The sequence below is a fragment of the Polyergus mexicanus genome, unplaced genomic scaffold (genome assembly GCF_030449975.1).
Source record: "Polyergus mexicanus isolate NDT 795.1 unplaced genomic scaffold, iyPolMexi1.0 SCAF_16, whole genome shotgun sequence".
Lineage (NCBI taxonomy): Eukaryota > Metazoa > Arthropoda > Insecta > Hymenoptera > Formicidae > Polyergus > Polyergus mexicanus.
In genome coordinates this window covers 1,324,178-1,339,235 of record NW_027223336.1, presented here as the reverse complement: position 1 = coordinate 1,339,235, position 15,058 = coordinate 1,324,178, and the positions used below count along the sequence as shown (strand labels likewise).

The window sequence follows — 15,058 nt, the reverse complement described above, 5'->3', positions numbered from 1 at the left end:
TCGAATGAATAATTCGATGACAATGGAAGGTGAAAAAGAAAAATGGAGAAAATTTCTTACAGAAAAGGAATTAAATCGATTCTTAATCATTTTACAAACGCGATCCCGAAGATAGAGATTGATGCAATTTTTGAGAGTAGGTCATTCTAGAATTTATGATCGATAGATTAACTGATAAACAGTTTAGATACCGATAGGATTCGGTAGGCATTTCTTTCTAGTACACAAAATTGATGGAGATCGATATCTAATTTTATAATTTAATAATTGTATCGCTGTGTTATCGTTCGATAATATCAGCAGGGTGCGAAACTGCGAGGCACAGAAGCGATCATCTCTGACCTCCGCGATCGACTTTACCGATATCGATGCCCGGGCAACAGAATAGAACGGCAAATTCTTGGGGTCGTAGGAGAGTGCTAGAGCGAGCTAGCGAGCGGTTAATGCCCTCGGAGCTGAGAGGAGCGGAGAGTGTCGCGACTGTTGGAGCGGCGCACGCGCGCGCGTTACGTACGTCACCGTTACTCCGTTTCGCGTCCTCCTCTCCCTCCCTCCTCACCTACCTCCTACTTTTACTATGGTATCTCCCGGCTCCCACTCTTTCTCCGTGCCAGCAGATACGCTCACCTTCCCCTACCGTCCCTCGGTCACAGATCGCCGTCCCTCCTCTCCCTCGTCCCTCCATCCGTTGCAGCAGTCGCGCGCTCCGGTCGTTGGCCCCGCGACCACATCGTCTATATGTCTCACACTCTCTTTACCTATATATGCGCTCATATGCAAGTATTTACGCGCATACAACCCCGTATACCGTCACCGCCGTTTCTGCCAGCTATCGCTGTCGTCGCTGCGCTTCTACGGAAAATAAAATCGGAGCTTTAACCGATCAACAAAGAGGCCCCCCTCAATCGCCAGGGTGATCGCGCGACACCTCTTCCGAAAATTAAAACCGCGACGTCAATTTTTGTTTGTCATATCGATCGTTATTACGCCATTGTATATCTCGGTCTTTATTATAAAAAATTGGAGAAAATTCCGCAATCTTTTTTCGATCAAAATTTAATTGCAATAATAAAGACTTGCGGAATGAGTTTTCTCAACGCGACGCGCGAATGGAGAACGGAGAATAAAGCAAAACTTTCTCAATCCGGCGAAAGTTTCGGCGGATGCGAGCGAGCGAAGCGCGAGTTCGGCATTTCGTTTGGTTCTCTTCTCCATGAATTTTTCTCCAAACTATTGTTAAATCTAATCAACATTGTTGGAATTGTGGGACAGAACATTTCTATCGTTGGTATTTAAAAATCACAGAGTTTACATGTACAATACAAATCAAGTTGAAAATATCAAATAAAAAAAATGGAATCATTAGAAATATTCTTAGCAGCTACAAAGGATCAACTCTCGATTTTCTAATTTGCTTTTTTTTTTTCCCCCTAAAAAGGTAAGGATTTTAAGAATAAGACGCGAAACAGCTTGAGGTAGCGCGCAAAGGTAATCGCCCCCTGACCCGTCACGGGCCTTGCACGGTTCGAGAGATCGATGCACCGCATTCCCCCACACGCCTCCTTCACCCTTCGCTTGTCGGATTCCCGCCGACCAAGAGGTTCAACAGGGGTTGCTGGCCTCGTCCGGGCATCCACGATGGTAGCTCGTGCCTCGATAGCGATAGCACACTTTGCTGTAATTTTGTTTTTCACAAAAAGTAAATATCTCGAATCAGAACTTTTCAGACTTGCCAATCTGCGAAAGATCCACTTTAAACGTACATAATAAATAATTATTCCACTTTCATCTTAAATATAATATTTGAAACATGTTGCGAGAAAAGAAATCGAATCTCTCGAAACAAATTTTAATCGAAGAAGAGAATTTGGATTCTTGGGAAATATTATTACGTTATCTCATTCGAAACAAGCTGCCTTCTCATTCGAAGGATCAACCGATCGGAATGATCGGAGGCGGCGATGCTTAACATTGGCAACACTGACAGACAGTTCATTGACTTGCATCAAACGCTCGAATCGATTGACAGCCCGGGCGCGGAGGTGCAACGGTACATGGTTCTCTCGACGATGCTCTGCACGAAGTTGAGGTAGGCGAGGTCGCGCGTCTGACGTCACACGCAGCGGAGTTACTCTGGCGACGAGCATCGCCAACTTTTCGTACGCGTACGTGCATACACGCGCGACCGTCGACGCGACACGTCGACGATCACGGTAACATACGTAGAAGCTTCACGAAGGATCCCCCACGCGTTGTCGCGCGTTACGTAATCGTCTCGCGAGGTCGTTGACCGATACACGACGGGAAGTATCTTTTCACTAACCTACCCCTTTCCCAATTTTTGTTCATTCTCAACTCTCATCCTTCTCATGGATATGTAGCGGTTAACAAGAGAGATTGAAAGATAAAAATACACATATATAGTAAGGCGGATTTCTCTATATTGGCGTTTATATTTGTGAGCGGGTGGATGTTAGAGGGGTATCAGCGCGAGGGTAGGAACCGAGAGATGGAGGTAGGGCAGGTCGTTCGGAGAGGGTGGCTCCGGACGGTAGGTGGGGAGAAGAGAGGGAAGAAACCCGTTAGTAGAGCGCCCGCGAGCATCTATGCTAGCGCTCGCGGTAGATACGACGAGGAAGACATTATCTAGGGTTCACTCTAGTGCGAGGGAGAAAAAGAGAGAGAGAGAGAGAGAGAACTCAAAGAGGGAGACGGCCGAGGAGCGCCAGTGTGCGCAAGGGGGACTCTCACTTTCACGCGGTGAACTGCGGGTGAACGTCCGGGAATTAGGTCACAGTGTCCCCCACCTCGGCATGCCAGAGGCAATGTGCCGAGGCTCTATGTTCTCTGTGCTAGAAACAGCCAGTCCACAGCCAAGCTCCGATACAAACGGTCGCTTCTTTCTCCTCCGAAAACTCGCCTTGTACTTTGGTACGCGCGTCCATCGCGAGCCGAGTACCCGAGAAGAGACTACACGTGAGTTTTGGTGAATGCGGATTAGACGTGAGAAAAACACAGTGACTGACGCAAATCGCCAGAGACGATCTGCCGCTTTTTTAGAGGATACCCTCGCCTAGGTAGCGTCATCAGTTTCGAACCGAAGGATACGTACCGAGTGATCTAATTATTTGGTTGACGCGATATATAAACCATACGCGAGAAGAGACTTTCGTATATTCGTTCAGATAGCCGTGCGATTTGAATTTTCCTAAGCCGGGGTGAATTAATGGGGTGCTTGTGCGAATGTGATTTGGCCGCCCCGCGTTCGGGGACCGATTGCTCGTCGGGGTCTTCGTCGGACAGCGACGGTCAAATTGACGAGGGTTTTGTTGGTGATTCGCAGGGCTTTTTCCGCCGGAGCATCCAGCAGAAGATTCAGTATCGGCCGTGCACCAAGAATCAACAGTGCAGCATCCTGCGGATCAACAGGAATCGCTGTCAGTATTGCCGTCTCAAAAAGTGCATCGCCGTCGGCATGAGTCGTGACGGTGAGTCTTTTTAATATTTCACGCACGAAGATAAATTTTCGTTTTATCCGCCCGCATACTTTCATTAAGATTTAAATATTTAAAATAAACTAATCATTATATTGAAAGAAATTAATGTCGCGATTAATGCGACTTGAAGATTCTAGCCCATCTTACATTTCATTGTATCTCAATAATCATAGAATAAATTTAAAATCATTTTCTGTCTCTTTTCTCTTTTTCTCGAATGCGAAAAACATCCCATATACACAAAAAGTATTATACATATATATATATATTATTAATCCTAAAAGAATATTTGTAAAAAAGCAGTCTATTTTGGCTCCGAGCTCGCTGTCACACAGCTGATTAAATAAAACGTCGCATCCCCTCCCGTATGCATTTCTCGCGAAATACGCTTTTCGTGAAAAAAGTTTCTAAAATTTAGTTTGCCGGGTCATTGACCGTTTGCGTAACGTCGTTCCCTGCGACACGGGGGAATGTCGCAACGGGCGAAAGTGGCCAGTACGCCGTTTGAGAAAGCAACGGCGATTATCTCTCGATTGGCGTATAAGCAGATCTTGCTTTCTTTTCTCAACGAATCGATAAAATCCTAACTATCTTTTGTCGAATAATCGCGGCAATTCAGTTGCGCGCGCGATGCTTCGCAGCATCTCCCGGCGGGATCATTGACCTAGGTCGTCGACATGTCGCGCGGGCGCGAATATATATATATATATATATATATATCTCATACCCCCGACGAAATTAGAACGCGTACTTTTCTTTAAATAGATACGCAATTACGGTATTTATCTTTTTATTTTGGCAGATTAAAATGTGCGATATTTTAATAAGCGTAACCATGACGATTCAACAGGATTAATCTATAAATTTTAAGATTTTCGAAAAATATTTATACCAAAATCGTCTCTCGTTTGAAAAAAATCGATGCAAAGATGCGCCTACCGATATCAACGCGTGATTCGCGGGGTCAATAGACGACCGCTGCGTTCGTCTGGTGGATGACTCCCAAGTCCATAGAAAGAGTACCGCTACTCACCGCTATACGTCCCCCCCCCCCTTTCCCCCGCTTGACCCTCCCACCATTATCCACCCTCCTTTTCCACTACGCGCTCACCGTTCTCGCTCACCGTCCTTCTCCTTTCCCCGGCTCGAGCGATCATCGTCTCAGCTTCTTCGGTCGTGGAACGCGCCGTCCCCACCGATCGCCGACGGCGATGCCGCGCCATCGCGTGGCGCTACGCTTCATGCGGAGACCTCGCGAACTTTGCTTCTCATAACTACATTCCCCTTCCCCGATGTACGTTCCTCTTGTTCGCGTATCAATTCTTCCCCTTCCACGTCCATGGATCCACCTGGCCGGTAGGCGCATGCTCCCGTCACAGGCCGCCGTCTAGCCAAAGCGGTACGTGACCAACTTGGTCATAGCGCTTCGCGCTTTGCTGCGGATAACTCATCGTCGTTATGATCGGGCGCGTTGTATCCTCGATTACAAAGACGCCGCGCGAATCTTGACGAATTCAAATTTCAAGAAGGAGTTCGCATTCCGCGAGATGAATCAAGTTGAGGCGAATCTTTTTTTTGTTCAGAATTGATAGATTCTGATTGAAAAGAACAAAGATACTGAGAGACCTCGTTCTTGAATATTGATCAAGTCACTTTGACTTTTGCGCGGGACGCTTCCTACACGTCCATCGATTACTTTTCTACAGATTTATACGCTTTCGCTCTCCAATGACACTCTCCTGATTAAGTTGTAAATGAAATTATGAAACAAAGATCGAAGAGTTGACAATTGATAAAGAATCCCGGTACTTGTCCGCTCTAGCTTATAGCGCCGGCATATTTTCAACGTAAAAAATCGATAGTCCGCAAATAGATAAGCCGACTATCGACAGCTGGCGACAGGGGGCAGGTAGCCAGCGAGGGGTTGCCCAAGGTCGTCGAGGGTAAGTTACCCCCGACAAAGGAAGTTCGCATCTGCGCGTAGAAGAGAAATTCGACTATCTTTCTCGCTCCTCGCGTTAAACGCTACGCTTGACGCGTCGTATATTTGCTCGCTGTATAGCGTATATAGGTCGGCGGTACGCCTCGCGCGGCTGTCGCTGAAACCAAGTTCAAGGCCAAAGGCTCGGCAAAGGCCACAATCGCGCGCGATGGTGGGGATCGTTGATGGCTGAATAAGTGGAGGGGCTGTTGAACGCAACCCGCGGAACATCACTCAGTCGGCGGTGATGCTGTCTCGTGTCTGCACGCGTACTACGGTCGCGCTCGTTCTTTAAAGTCGGAGCAGCCGCCTCCTCCTCGCAGCACGCGCTATCCCGCCGTGCGATCGCTTGGAGTGACTCGTGTTTCGAGTTAGCCGAGAGGATCGTTCGATGATTATTAGTCGCGCGAGAGAGCAACGTCAGAGAGAGAGAGAGAGTCTTTGTATGACAGTGATAATCGCGATGTCAGGCGGTGATGATTTATAGTGGTCGATATAAAAGTTATAGTCACGTGCGTCCAAGTGCAATCGAATCCAAAAATTAGTCCGATTACTCGACACGGTTTCCCCGAATCGTCATGGGAGACGAGTTACCGATTCTGAAAGGGATCCTCAACGGAGTAGTCAACTATCACAATGCACGTAGGTGTCGTCCCTTCACGCAACGATAACGATTCCGATTTGTGATAGCGATCGTTTAACAACAACGTACTTTCTAACCGAGGATTCGTAGCACGCCAGAGCAGCGGCCGCTCGCGCGCCGCACTTTCATCTCTTCGCGCGAGAAAGTCGTGCGCTTTCCCCTCTGACTTTTTTCCACCTTTAGCGCGAAACCATATCCGGTGTGACGGTACTTGCGCTTTGAATAATCGTCGATTTTACCATAGCTCCGAGAGACGCGTTTTCTTCAATTCTCTCACTCTTTCGTACGCGAGCATCACGCGAACGACGTTGGCTCGCGCGAAGGTCATCTCGCGATAGCGGTCAGGTCCGTTGCATGATTCATCCATTGATCGCATTAACTATTTATCGTCGTCCTTCCTTTTGCGCGCGACGTACGAACTTCGCGTCACATCTAACCCATGATTATCTGTTTCTGATTACAGCGGTGCGATTCGGCCGCGTGCCAAAACGTGAGAAGGCCAGGATTCTGGCTGCCATGCAGCAGAGCTCCCACAGCCGTTCTCAGGAGAAGGCGGTAGCAGCCGAACTAGAGGATGAGCAACGTCTCCTCACAACCGTGGTGCGGGCCCATCTCGACACATGCGACTTTACCAGAGACAAAGTGGCTCCCATCCTCGCTAGAGCCCGCGAGACCCCCAACTACACAGCGTGTCCACCGACCTTGGTAAACAAGCTCGACCTTTCCTCTTGACATTGGCGGATTACGCAAGCCGTTTCACGCCGCATTAAGATTTGACTAGTCGGCGTCTACGCTGACGTCAATAGCTTCGCGGGCCTTGGACCGTCTTGATCTTTCGAGCGTTCTACGCGGAAATCGCGCAAGAACCAGGCGACCTCGGCTGTCGCGAAGGAGGAAGCGAGACCCGACGAGAACGCGCGAACGTCTCGTCTCGTCTCGTCTCGTCTCTCCTCCCCTCACGAGGACGCCTGGTATGCTCTTCCGAGTGACAACGGCAATGTGGACGTCCTTCGACCGTCATTTAACGATTCGTCGTCTTTTGACCTCGAAATTTCATTCCTTCTGTTACAGGCATGCCCTTTGAATCCTAATCCGCAACCATTGACCGGACAGCAGGAACTGTTACAGGATTTCTCCAAGAGGTTCTCGCCGGCTATTCGCGGTGTCGTTGAATTCGCGAAACGTATACCTGGATTCAGCCTGCTGGCTCAGGACGACCAGGTCACGCTACTAAAGGCCGGCGTTTTCGAGGTGCTGCTCGTACGACTGGCTTGCATGTTCGATGCTCAAACGAACAGTATGATCTGTTTAAACGGCCAGGTGCTCAAGCGAGAGTCCATCCACAATAGTAGTAACGCACGATTCCTAATGGATTCGATGTTTGACTTTGCCGAAAGGGTCAATTCCTTGCGATTATCCGACGCTGAGTTGGGATTGTTCTGCTCAGTGGTGGTGATCGCTGCCGACAGGCCCGGGCTTCGCAATACCGAACTGATCGAACGTATGCACAACAAGCTTCGAAACGCTCTACAAACGGTACTCGCGCAGAATCATCCCCAGCATCCCGATATTCTCCGCGAGCTATTGAAGAAAATACCCGACCTAAGAACTCTGAATACCCTCCACTCTGAGAAACTCCTGGCGTTCAAAATGACTGAGCAGCAGCAACAACTACAGGCTCAACAACAGCATCAGCAACAACAACAACAACAACAAACGCACGTTATCACCGCTCAACAACAATCGCATTGGCCAATGGAGGAGGAGCCCCCGGCATCCTGGGGCTCCGCTTCGGACGTAACTCTGGACGAAGCGGTGAAGAGCCCGCTAGGTAGCGTATCGAGCACCGAAAGTACTTGCAGCGGTGAAGTTGCCTCCTTAACGGAATATCATCACGTTGCACCACCTAGCGGTCACCATGCCTCAAGCGCGCCTCTTCTGGCTGCTACCCTAGCCGGTGGACTCTGCCCGCATAGACGACGAGCCAACTCAGGCAGTACTAGTTCTGGCGAGGATGAGCTTCATCGCGCTACAATATCCAAGACACCTCAGCCACCGCAATGTCCGCGGTTCCGCAAATTAGATTCACCAAGCGACAGCGGAATCGAATCCGGTACCGAGAAGCCCGATAAACCGGCCAGCAGCAGCGCTAGCAGTGCGCCCACATCCGTGTGCTCGAGTCCGCGTTCGGAAGACAAGGAGGTCGAGGACATGCCGGTTCTGAAACGCGTACTCCAAGCGCCACCGCTATACGACACCAATTCATTAATGGACGAGGCTTACAAGCCGCACAAGAAATTCCGCGCTTTGCGTCAGAAGGATAGCGCCGAAGCCGAACCGGCCGTGGTGGTCCAGCATACGCAGTCTCAGTTGCATCTGCATCTGACTTCGCCACCGGCGCGAAGTCCGCCCACTCAAACGGCGCAGCCCCAGTGCCCGCAGACCGCGAGTTTGCTGAGCAGCACGCATTCCACCCTCGCGAGAAGTCTGATGGAGGGCCCGCGGATGACGGCGGAGCAGCTGAAGCGCACGGATATCATACACAACTATATAATGCGCGGCGAAGCCAGCCCTAGATCGCCCACAGCATCCCCGTCGCCTGCAGAGCAATGTGCATCGACAACTACCGCGACAGCACGCACGACGCAAGGATCTCAAGGTCTTCTGCAATGCGCCACCACGAGTTACTCGAACAGATGGCCGGCCACCTCAGTGATCACGACGACGACTGGCGCGCGACAACAACAACAACAACAGCAGCAGCAGCAGCAGCAGCAACAACAACAACAACAGCAGTCTTCCTCGGACTATCTCGCTGTTGGCAATTCCCCGGCTTCGTCACCAAGATATCTATCCGCAGCGGCGACTAGCAGTACGAGTACAAGTCCGAGGCCAACCTCGAGTACGGCGGCCACGCTGGTATTGTCCGGCTGTCCGAGCAACATGATGGAGCTACAGGTCGACATCGCGGACAGCCAGCAACCGCTGAACCTATCTAAGAAGTCGCCATCTCCGTCGCCATCACCGAGACCGCTCGTCGGATCGTGCAAGGCTCTCTCCCTCGAAGCGTAGTGTTCTCGCGAGCTCGAGTGATCTCCCGTGACACGTGCTAACGCGCGCGAAATCGGGATGTCCGATCCACTTATCACCTACCGGCGTGCGCTAATCGTCGTCGTAACGCGGTATAACCTTCCCCGGCTCTTAACTAGAAACGAAAGTGCCAGGACGCTCTGAGAGCGCGTGACAAACCAAATAATTTATTAATTTAAACTACTTATTGCTAAAAAAAAAATCGCGCGAAAAGGAGGTGGAAGTTACGGAGGAACGGTCGAAATATATCTCCGCGTATATTTATGAGGAAGACAGACTCATTCTCAGTGGCGAGTTGCTTTTTCCGAGTGTGCGAAACGACCATAGATATCGTGGATGGACGCTTGCGCGTTGAGTGCCGATCCGATGAGAGCAACGATGCCGTGTAAGGGAAGCCACCTATCCACCTAAAACTACCTATCTACCTGTCTACCTACCTAAAATCTATCTGCTCTAGGTGTACATCTAGAAGATAGAGCATCAGCGATCGAAAAAAAATAAAAGGTTGAGTGTTACAGAAATTAATAATCTATCTACATGTGATAATCATGGAAATCGCGCATCCTGTACAGTCTCCACCTCATTCATCGATCATCTACTCTACTATAATTATTGAATATTATAAAACTAATTAATATTATTGTAATATGTGTAAGGTATTATAATCGTAAAAAAATTATCATTTTTTTCGTGTACGTGTGTAGAAAAAAAAAGACGCGTATGATATTTTTGCGCGAATGACGAGAGGAAGATATAGGGAGAAAATGAGATAAAATGAGAGCGAGCGAGCGAGTGACGAGTGAACGTGCTTGTGCAAATGAGTCGGGGCAAATCGAAAAGCTTCTTGATCGCGGTGGCAACCGAGAGAGGGAATCGCGCACGCGATTTTAAAGAATTAAACGTTTTGTTATGAGACTGATCGGCCCGCCGCGGCCGCTAGTTTGCAATTACCGTACCTTTATACACTACGTGTCGCGTCTCTTCGTCTCTTCGAGGAGTAACGACTCGAGAGGTAATTATATCCTCTAATCGCGCCGTATAGCGAAATAGGTATCATAGGCCCGCTTAAATGCGTTATACAATATTATGTGTCGTGTGTGCATGCATGAAAGTCGGATAGATTGAGATAGGATCGCGAGAGAGAGAGAGAGAGAAAGAGAGCGAGAGAGTGGGATATAAAAACAAAGATAGAAAGAGAGAGAAGCCGCAAAGCGTTCGAGAGCAAAGCGGAGTTCCGATAGAACGGCTAAGCGCGATGTAAATAGTAGATTCGTAAGGCTATGTCTTGGTAAGCGCGAGTGAACCTCCTTTGCTTCGAGAAAATCATGAGGGATAGATAGAAGATACGCGGCGGGCCGCCGCCGACGTGTTTTTGAGACGCCTGCCCCCCTGCTCCCCCCACCCCTCTTTACCCCTCCCATCTTCCCCGCCTAATCATCCGCATAACTCTCAATCCCAGCATAAATATCGCATCAAACACGCATAAAAACCCACAATACGCTGAGCGAGTAAACTGATCTTGAGACAGTTGTAGAAACACTTATGCCTCCTTTCGAGACGGATTAGATCCCCTTGGTTCGATCTAGAAGGAGCTCGCTTTAATCAAGTCCGTTATTAAGCTCGGTCTACACATCGATCGCAAGCTGAGTTGCATTTACGTTCGGTCGGATTAAAGGGAAGCTGGTTCGCATCGGAACGACGCATCGAAAGCACGTTCAAAATGAGTCATTCAAATTCAGTCTGTCTCCCAGCTAGAATATAGCCTAACCAGAGTATTCCTAAACACCCAGCTTAGAGGCCTCTATATTTATTGTATCTAAAGAGAGTGCATTTCTCCCCCTTTTCGCCGTGTAGCGTGATATCACACTCACCCCCGATCCTCGAGCGAGTCCTCGAATAGAATCCTCCTGGCTCTCTTATTACAAAATACACGCATGTACGCAAAACGGACATATTTACACGACGGCGACACACATGCACACTAAAGCGAACACTTGTCTTGTCCCCTCCCCCGCAGACAACCTAGCGTTGATATTCGTAATACTTGTTATGCATAAACTACACATAATTATTATAATGAACGATACATATAAAGTATGATATATTTCCCTATCCATTAAGAAGGAGAATACAAACAGCTGTTGTTTCTGGTGAAAAAAAAAAATGAAAAAAATATGGATATAAAAACGTACTCTACTACATGCAAGAATACAAATGCAGCCCCGCATATTGCCCAGTGAGCACGTCATTTTGTACGCTTGGGAGTTGTGAGGTCGTCTGAATAAACATTGTCTGGTGAATTATACATAAAAAAAAATTTTGTCTTCTTATTTACCACTAGCCCGACATTTCTCCGATTCTTTCAAGGTCCTGAGATCTCTGATCCTACTTATGCCTTCCAAGGATATTCAAATCCTTATTTATATATATATGATGATTTTACTGATATTTTTATTTAAACTTATTCGTAATATAAGCATATTAAATTGCAAATTAAATTGCAAATTTAATAAATGCTAATTAAGAAACATATAGATTTAATATATTATACATTTATCTCTACATATATAAAAAAATATATAAGATATCCTCAGCTGTTTGTAAAAACAGCAAATTATATTTTATTTTATTTTAAATATAATAAATTATATATTTTACTTCATTTCTAAAATTCTTATTTAATTTCTGAAATAATTCCGTATATCCATGTTTGAACTAATGGTTCTGGCGTCTATACATCTTTTTTGATGAAACCTTGAACTTTTATGCAGCCTTCGTAAGTATTTAGATACGAACACGATCAGAATTTGTGAAGGAAAAAAGGACGCCAACTTGATTACAACAAAGGACTCGAATCAAGCTTCCCGCTGATTATGATAATAAAATCATTTCATGATACGTGTGACATTTTTCTCGACTAAGATCCGAATTCTAAGAATCGAATCATTATTTATAATTATCTCTTTCTTTCTTAACGATATAATTACTTATTTTATACGCCACAAGGAAGAGGAAATTCCGATATAATTTAGTATCGCGATAGACATCTGAGAATTAATGGCGATATAGAAGAGTGCAACCGCGCGTTCTCCAACTGTGTAATTGCTTTTCCGAGTTTTCCGCATGGCGCTCGCTGATAAAGATACAATCCCTTTCGTTTTAATCCACCAAATCCGCCTACGAGGTGCGGCATAACAGGAGCGGCAATCACCCCGCGCTCGCATAAATACCTTTACCTATATCTATACAGTGAAAGCGCGTGGCATATCGTGGGCGTCGGTTGCCACGCAACCTGCTTCTCTTGCTAACGTGAACTGTCCTATCCTCGTGAACTCTGCACTTCGCCTCGACCGCATCATCGTGTCGATGCGCTCCATCATAACCGCTATGTCAGCCGAGGGCGTTGTATTTTCGATAGGGCGAGCTAATATCTAAAAATACCGGCTAGATTAGGGAATGAAATACGAATAAAATTTATACGAGTCCAATTTATTTATTAGAATCGAGTTTGTGCGGGATTAGCTTCTTTTATTCCAAAAATAAATATATAGTGAATGTTACGCGTCATCTTCAGATCTCTAGACTTATTTATATTTCTCTATTAGGTTAGCATTTGTTTTCTTAAAATCGCGCACCTAAATTGATACGAAATCCAAGATTTGTTTAGTATATTCGTTACGATATTCGATGCTGCAACGTGAAACCGCAACGCATTGTTAATCCGAGTAAATATCCAGACGTCGGGCTACACTTCTACCATTTGTCGGTCAGCGTATCGTCTATGGACCATGGATTAAACAGACAAAAAAAGAATGAAAAAGAAGCTGTCGGACAGAAACCGACAAGGAGCCGTTCATTAACAATAAACCGCTGAACAGAACTTGCTGTTGAGCGCAAACGCGGTTAACCCGAAGGTTGCTCGTTAATCCGCGAGTGCGCGTGTGCTACGAGTATCTTACCGTACCGCAGTAATTATAGAAAATATTAATTTGCGAATAACATTATCCGTTTCTATTTTCAATCCTTTCAAATATACAAGATGTATCTAGTTCTGACAAATCTATTCCCATTTTATCTCTCTATTAGTTTTGCGTTAAAAGAAATGGGTTGGGAGAAATAAATAAAAATGCTGCAACCTAGTTTCGGGTACTGTGCTCGTTGTCTCTCGTCCATTTGCCGACACAGAAAGAGGGTATTATCGATAGAGGGGATGCTGATCTCGTCGAATATATGTCTGCGACTTCGACCGGACCTTGAACGCGCTCCTCAGCCGAGACACAGCCTGCGAGTATACGGCTTTTATGCGTGAAAGAGAGAGAAGAGAATGTGGAAGTGCGGGGGACAGGAGTAAGTCGGATACGCGACTTGGTAATGTGAGGGCGTTCTGGAGGCTAAAACTCCGTCTGGGAATGTACTTCTCTTACCCAGGGATAGCGCGCATTCTCGAACGCTAGTCAAAAGGTAGCCTCGAGCCGCGTACGTCGCTGGAGGAAGGACTTCTCCGCGAAGATAATGCCCTCCATCGCGGCTTTCCGATAATTGGATTCTAAGTACAAAGCCGGCCCCCGCAAACATAAATCGCGGACGCAATCGGGGATGATCCTCAGCGGGTTTACTCTTAGAATTGTAACTAATTCTGTATACACTAGCATTAATTAGAATTCATAAAAATGTTAAGATAAATAATTTTTTAAGATAAATTTTTCAGATCAAACATTTTGCAAATAAAATTAAAAGATACAAATTTATTCTATATATACGTTTATACCATGTTTCTTTGACTGTTCAAGAAATAAATTGCAATTTTATGACAATATCAAAATCTTACAAAATATTATAGAAAAATTCCATATATTGAATTTTCTTGTTAACAAAATTATTTCATCTTTTCAAACAACAATATAAATTTCTGAGCAGCATAATCGTTTCCGAGATGATTCACGTTCAGATTATAGCATGATTGTTTTATATTATTGTGTGTGTGTGTGTGTGTATGTGTGTGTGTGTGTTTGTAGGATGGTATAATATAGAAGCCCCCTTTATTATTCTCTCTTTCTCTCTCTCTCTCTCTCTCTCTTCCGGGTTAACGCACTTTCGTCCTTCGATGACCTACCCTGTCGACCTCCACCCTTCGGCAGCTCTCCTCCCCCCCCCCTACGTTCTAGTTTTCCACGTGGCAAGGTCGCGACCCTCGCGAAAAACCATTCTTACGCACGAAATAAGCTCGCTCTGGCCCAGGTTGTTTTCACCCCTCACCAACCCGAAAATTTACGAGCGGCACGATCTTCGACCATCTTTAAGAGGCACATGCGTTGCTACTAGGAACCACTTTGCGATTCTTTCCCGCTTATTCTCAAGGGTTCTTTCAGGGTACTCATCTAGGGGCGAATTCATGTATCATAGCTCTCATCGCGATAAATTTCAGACATAATAGTCGTCTTAATTAAATTCATTGCATGTAACTTATATGCAACAACTTTTTTATGTATTATACGCATTTAAAAATTTTGCTAATTTAGATACTGAAAATAACTGGAATAGAAATAATTGGAAAAGGTATTTTTTTTCTTAAAGAAATTGAATAATTATGGTTCGTTGAAGTAACCGCAATAATTTTGACAAACTCCATTCAGTTTCTCGTATAATTAGTTTCTTCAAGCTACGCTAGTATATTTCTGCAAAGTCTTTCAAGTCTTGACCGCAAATTTCGATAAGTAATCTCCCTCGTTACATATTATATTCTCAAAACACACGATAGAAAGAGAAAATTTAAATTCCACGTAGAAAACAACGACGGAATAACTGCACCTTGATCTACCATCCTTGGCCGTCATACAAGGTATGGAT

The 15,058-nt window shown here is 46.1% G+C and overlaps 1 protein-coding gene and 1 long non-coding RNA gene across 4 annotated transcripts in view; one reads left to right on the top strand and one right to left on the bottom strand.

Annotated features, from left to right (window-relative positions):
• The window catches only part of E75 (ecdysone-induced protein 75), a 51,415-nt gene extending 39,871 nt beyond the window's left edge, over positions 1 to 11,544 (top strand). For 2 of the 3 annotated variants that reach the window (XM_070309275.1, XM_070309276.1), the window contains exons 3-5: positions 3,344 to 3,488; positions 6,585 to 6,826; positions 7,193 to 11,544. In XM_070309275.1, the coding sequence (XP_070165376.1) occupies positions 3,344 to 3,488; positions 6,585 to 6,826; positions 7,193 to 9,193 (2,388 nt within the window). In that variant the 3' untranslated portion in view covers positions 9,194 to 11,544. Of the gene's footprint in view, positions 1 to 3,343; positions 3,489 to 5,705; positions 6,121 to 6,584; positions 6,827 to 7,192 lie in introns of those variants that run through there. The other variant, XM_070309277.1, reaches the window with a different exon arrangement.
• The window catches only part of LOC138940398 (uncharacterized), a 160,075-nt gene that overhangs the window by 91,519 nt on the left and 53,498 nt on the right, over positions 1 to 15,058 (bottom strand). The gene's annotated exons all lie outside the window — the stretch shown is intronic.